The 6,000-nt window shown below is 36.6% G+C and overlaps 1 protein-coding gene across 2 annotated transcripts in view; it reads left to right on the forward strand.

Annotated features, from left to right (window-relative positions):
* Nucleotides 1-6,000, forward strand: part of LOC122086327 (NPC intracellular cholesterol transporter 1-like) — a 116,804-nt gene that overhangs the window by 93,843 nt on the left and 16,961 nt on the right. For both annotated transcript variants that reach the window (XM_042655090.1, XM_042655091.1), the window contains exons 23-25: nt 873-956; nt 1,104-1,172; nt 1,291-1,367. In XM_042655090.1, the coding sequence (XP_042511024.1) occupies nt 873-956; nt 1,104-1,172; nt 1,291-1,367 (230 nt within the window). The remainder of the gene's footprint in view (nt 1-872; nt 957-1,103; nt 1,173-1,290; nt 1,368-6,000) is intronic.

Below are 6,000 nucleotides of genomic sequence, written 5' to 3' on the forward strand. Positions count from 1 at the left end.
ATCGCACTAAGAAAATAAGGTTTGCAGTTGCCCTATAAATGTAAAATCCTTGTTCCCAACCTTGATTTCCACTTTAATTAGAGAGAAAAATGACTGTGGGAACAAAATCCCCTCAAAAAATCGTTTTTTTTTTAAATTTTTTAAATGACCTATCAATATATGACTGTAGCGCATTGTATTGGTACGTATCGTACTGTATCGATATGTATCGGTCAATACATATTGATACATACCGAAACGTATATTTCACCTCCAGTTTTAATTTTTCATAGAGTATCGGTGCGTATCGGTGGCGTATCGGTGCTTATGTATCGTAGGATACTTATCGATAACAACAGGATTTAAAAAATCCCATGTATCGTGTCGGTGTGTATTGTATCGGTAAGGGCCGATACTGATATGTATCGACCGATATGGTACGATAAGTACCGATACTTAAAACCATGGGTCTAGTCCAACATCACACATAATAGTGACAATATAGTTTGACCATGTCCCTTGAGGAACTCTCAATGATTTACCACTTGCCCATGAATGAATTTGGAAATTTCTCATGATTTAAATCATGTTGTCTATCTTCGTGGGCTTGGAAGTCTGATATTTCATAAATCATTATTATCATATTCTCGTGAAAGCTCCAATGGAAAATTTCTGAGATGTATAATAAGAAGATCCATTTGTCATGGCAAATGACCTAAATTACTTTTTTTTGTATTGCATAATCAATTTTTATTACTGATTACCTCTTGTAGAATTGTGTGATGCTGCTAACTTTTTTTTCAATCATATATTCATTTTTTTTTTCTCCTCGCCCCATTTGATGGTAATTCTAATGGTCTTTTTGTACATTTTGTGGCTCTTTCAATCTGTAGGAATTCCATGCACCCATTCTTGGTCTTCGTGGAGTTAAAATAGTTGTTATTTGTGTCTTCTTCGGTTTAACCTTAGCTAGCATTGTAAGTTGTCATATATATTTAGATACCTCCCTCTAATTTCTCCTTCCATTTTTGTTCCACCCCCCCTCTCTCTTTTCTTTACTCTTCCCCTTTGTGAGCTTACATCTTTATGTCAAGTAAATTATTACATGTTTCTGGAACTTATAGGCATTGTGCACAAGGGTAGAAACTGGTTTGGAGCAGAAGATTGTTCTTCCCCGGGACTCATATCTTCAGGTTTAAATTTAAAGTACAAGTGATCCTTGCATGTTTCATGGATAATGGATTGAAGTATACTTTTCTTTTTATCATTTGTTTTGTTTGTTTTTGCTTCATTAAATTTCATCAACTGCAGGGATATTTCAATAACATTTCTGACTATCTCAGAGTGGGACCACCATTATATTTCGTGGTGAAGAACTATAATTACAGGTATCCTGGTCATATCCTTATTTGCTCTTTTTCCCTCAGTTCCACTATGATCTATAGCTTTGTTTTAGACTCTTTTAAGGGTAGATTGCAGTGTTTTTTTTTCTGGCAAAATCTTCAAATTCATTGTATCCTTGGTCTCATTCTGCATGGAAGAGTGATGTGGCAAATTTGGCCATTGGATATCTAGGAAGTGTTGAATCTGTGTAGCCAACCCCAATTAGGGGGGATCTTACCGTTTTGTTATGTTGTGTCCCTCTCCTGCTTTCCTTTTACTCTTAATTTTCTTCTTGGCTTTGTTCGGATCCATGTAGCCGACCTCATTGGGGTTGGGATAAGGCTGATTTGTTATTTTTTTGTTGTTGGATATCTAGGACATGTTATGGATTAGCCATGTCAAACTTCAGTCTCAAATTTAATCTTCCCCATCCATTTAATGGCATATCCCAGTCCATGCACCCTCTTATAGTCCTGAGCTCCCTCATTGTAGTCCTGACTTTGAAATATGGACAACTCTGACTGGGATGAATGTTATGTGCATAGAGGGCGACCATGGGGTCTTCTCATCCACAAAATTTTAGCCACGTCTAAAAGTTGCCACGTGGCAGAAATGATACATGGTTACAAACAAAGTTGTCACGGCGACAAGGCGAACCAAGGCGCTGGAGGCTGTCTAAACGCTTAGGCGAGAAGGCGCCCGCCTTACGGCGAATACGGCGTCAAAAAAGACGTTACTATTTTTTTAATCTATCTATAATATCTAGTATAACTGTATAACAATGATATACTTAATTTTAAATTGCTTGTAAAAAATCAAGCCTTTAAGTTATATCAAAATACAAGAAGCACGACTTTAAACAACATCAAGGGAAAAAAGTACACACTTCAAACAACATCAAGAGACAAGAATCAACATTCAACATGAAATTCATATCAATGCAAATTGCAAAGTGATATATTTTCTAACATGAGAAAACACAACAAAAAATAAAAAAATTATTCATAAAAAAAAAGCTATAAATAAAACAAAAGGCATAGCAACATATAATTCCTAATGAAATATTATAAATAATATAATATTTAACTATTTAAGTATGTAGTTAGATATACTTACCTCTATGATGCCCAAAACGAGATCCACAAAGTCCATCATAGACCATGAGTCTATGAACCATGATATTTTAATGTTTAACCCCCTGTCAATCAATACATATAAGTTAGTGATGCTAAAACACTAAGCAACAAGAGAAACCTTGTTCCTTAATATATGAGTCATGAGTCATGATAGGTGATAGGCTCTGGGTTCCAATCCTACCTGGGGAGAATTAAAAACACCTAATGGAAATTGAGAAACATAAAAATAAACCAAAATGCTAAACTTTAGTAAGCTTTAAAGTATAAATTTTAAAACAACAAAATAAACCATCAAGCTAAACTTTGTTCTTGTTTAACCATAATCAAGCTAACAAATCAACATCTACTTCTTCTCCCTTATGTTGATGTTGACTCATAGAATCAGTTGGCCCATCACCCAAGTCTTCTTCAATATCTTCATCATCATGCACCACATTGTGGACCTCTTCTTCAACTTCATCTGACGATTCCTCAATAGTGGCCCTTCCCCTACCACGACGTGTGTAGCAAATATTGGCTGCACTTGTTGATCCTTGAGCCCTCCTAGGTAAATTACGACCCCCCACCGATGTAGATGCACCAACTGCTCTATCAACATCTTCCCATGTGAGGTCGTCTCCAGGATGGACTAAATCTCCATCTTCTTAATCCCCTGTTATCCATTCACTACTCCAATTCATTTCATCAAGAATTAATGGATCATAATTGCTGCCATTTTCCCTTCTTTCTTGGAACCTTGAATGAAGCCGACGATTATATTGGATATAGACTAGATCATTCAAGCGCTGATGTTCTAGTCTATTCCTCTTCTTGGTGTGAATCTGAATCCATAAATACTCTTTATTTAAGTCAAGAAATAGATGTAAAAAGTATAATTACAAACTAATATTTAAAAAATACGTACAAAATCAAATGTGCTCCAATTGCGCTCACAACCAGAAGCGGAGCAACAAAGGCCTAATATGCGTATTGCATATTGTTGAAGCGTAGGGGCCGAAGATCCATGTGTTTGCCACCAAGAGACTATATATAAGGAAAAAATTAGATACACATATTGTTAAATACTTATTAAAATAAAAAAAAAAAAATACTTAGTACTTACTAGGATCCAATGCTCCTTCACCGGCTTTCCGTTGTTTAATAGCCAAACTCCTTGAAAAGCTACCTTCACATTTTCTGTACATTTGAGACTCACGTATGATATTGTCTTGCACAGTTAAGTCGGGCACCATTCTTTCAATAACTGACATGAATGCATCTTGTATTTTACATGATTCTTCAAAAGGGAGTCTCTCATCATTGATGTAGTCAAAATATTTGCTAGCATTTAGGTAAAAGCCAGTAGCATATAAAGGTCGATCCATTTGGACCTCCCAACGATCATCAATAATTGTTAACACCTTCTTCCATGACCATTCTTTGTTGGCAAAATTTACTTTTATCTTTTTTTTTGCTATTTCCATTGCCAAATAAACTTCAGGCAATGCAGGCCTCTCAGCACCATCTACTAACCTCAAGACAACTAAAATTGGTTGGGATGCTCTTAAGCAATCTAGTACACTGTTCCAGAATGTTTGTGCAAGTATTGTCTCAAGTACTTTCTTACCTGCCTTTGTCTTGGACAACTTAGAACTATTCCAATCATCATATACAAATAATTGCTTCAAGGCATCCTTGTTCTTGTACAAACTTTGTAGTGTCAAGAATGAGGTAGCAAATCTTGTAACTCCAGACCTCATCAGATCTATTCCATTTGTCTTTTTACTCAAAGCATTAACAAGTTTGTAATGTCTGTAGATAAAACTTGTCATTGTTTTTGCCCTCTCTATTATTGTTTTATAAGCTTTCAACTTGCCAATGTCCTCTAACATGAGGTCCAAACAATGAGCTGCACAAGGAGTCCAATAAAGCTTACTCCGTTTTTCCATCAACATTCTACCAGCTGCAATATAATTAGCTGCATTGTCTGTAACTACTTGTACCACATTATCCTCCCCAATTTCTTCAATTTTACTATCAAGCAGCTGAAATAACATGTCTGCATATTGAGACTCACTAGATACATCTACAGAGCCCATAAAATAAGTCCCCAATGGACAATTGACAAGGAAATTAATCAAGTGTATACCTCTCTTGTCAGTCCACCCATCAGACATAAGAGTGCACCCGTGCCTTTTCCAATAATCTTCATATTTCTTCTTGATACAGTCAATCTGAGCTTTTTCATCCTGTAGCAAGGGCACTCTCAACTCATGGTAAGAAGGGGGCTTATATCCTGACCCAAACTGTGCAATGGCTTCAACCATCTGCTCAAAGCTCCTTAACTTGACAGTATTGAATGGGATGCCAGCTTCATAAAACCATTTTGCAACATATGCATTAGTTTTCTTTCTGTCTGCATTTGATCTTAAGCTGCTTTGTATTGTTGTCTGGGTAGAACCTTTAGACCTCCTCTCACCAACTATTTCTTCAGGAGTCCGTCGAAGATAAGAATCTATCGGACCCTTTACTGCCACTTGTGTAATAACATTAGCTTTATTCCTTTTGGAAGATGTCCCAGAGCTTGGTACAAGGTTCTTTATTGAGGAGTCTATAGTTGGGGGCCTTGGTACACCAGACTGGAGTTGCCCTCCACTTTCTATCTCTTCAGGCAAATCCTCTCCCTCCTGATGACCAACAGAATAACCCTCATCAAATACATCAGGCTTCCTCTTTTGATTTCGCATGATAGCTTCATGCATCTCTCTAGCGATTGTTGCTGTTGTCTTTGGGCACTTTGATATATTTCCATACCCACCAATTAAATGTTGCTTAAGCCTTTTGATTCCTCCTTTGGCATATTTTCCACAAAGTGTACATCGCACTAAGTTCTTATCATTAAGATCTGGCCAATATCCATACTTCCACCCAGGGTCTTTTGATTTGGCCTTCCTAGTTGGATCTTTGCTTGGATCATATGTTGATGCGCCAGTGCTAGCAGATGGCCCACCACTTCCACTAGTAGCCATATCTATTTGAATAAACTACAGCACTACACAAACATAAGAAACAACAACAAGAGAAACTAAGTAACAAAAAATAAGAAAAAGCATAGCACTCTACAATGCACTTTACAAATCTAAAAAATAATAACTAATGCACTACAACCTACCTACAGTAGCAGGGAAATGCACTAACAGGAGAAGAAGGGGAATCATACAGTAAAAAAAATTCATAAGAGAAAAAGCATAGCACTAATGCACTAATGCACTGATGCACTGATGCACTAATGCACTAATGCACTAATGCACAACACAAATGCACAACAGTAATAATCATGCAATCATAAATTCATAATTCAGAATTACAGATTACAGTCTACTTGCAGGGGAAAAAATAGGAAGCACTAGCAGAGAAGCAGAGAAGAAGAAGAAGAAGAAGAAAAAAAAAAGACGTAGACGAAGAAGAAGCAGAGGAAGAAGAGGGAAAAAAGAAAAAAACAGAATCGTAGACGAAGAAGAAG

This window comes from Macadamia integrifolia, chromosome 8 (assembly GCF_013358625.1).
Source record: "Macadamia integrifolia cultivar HAES 741 chromosome 8, SCU_Mint_v3, whole genome shotgun sequence".
NCBI classification, from domain to species: Eukaryota; Viridiplantae; Streptophyta; class Magnoliopsida; order Proteales; family Proteaceae; genus Macadamia; species Macadamia integrifolia.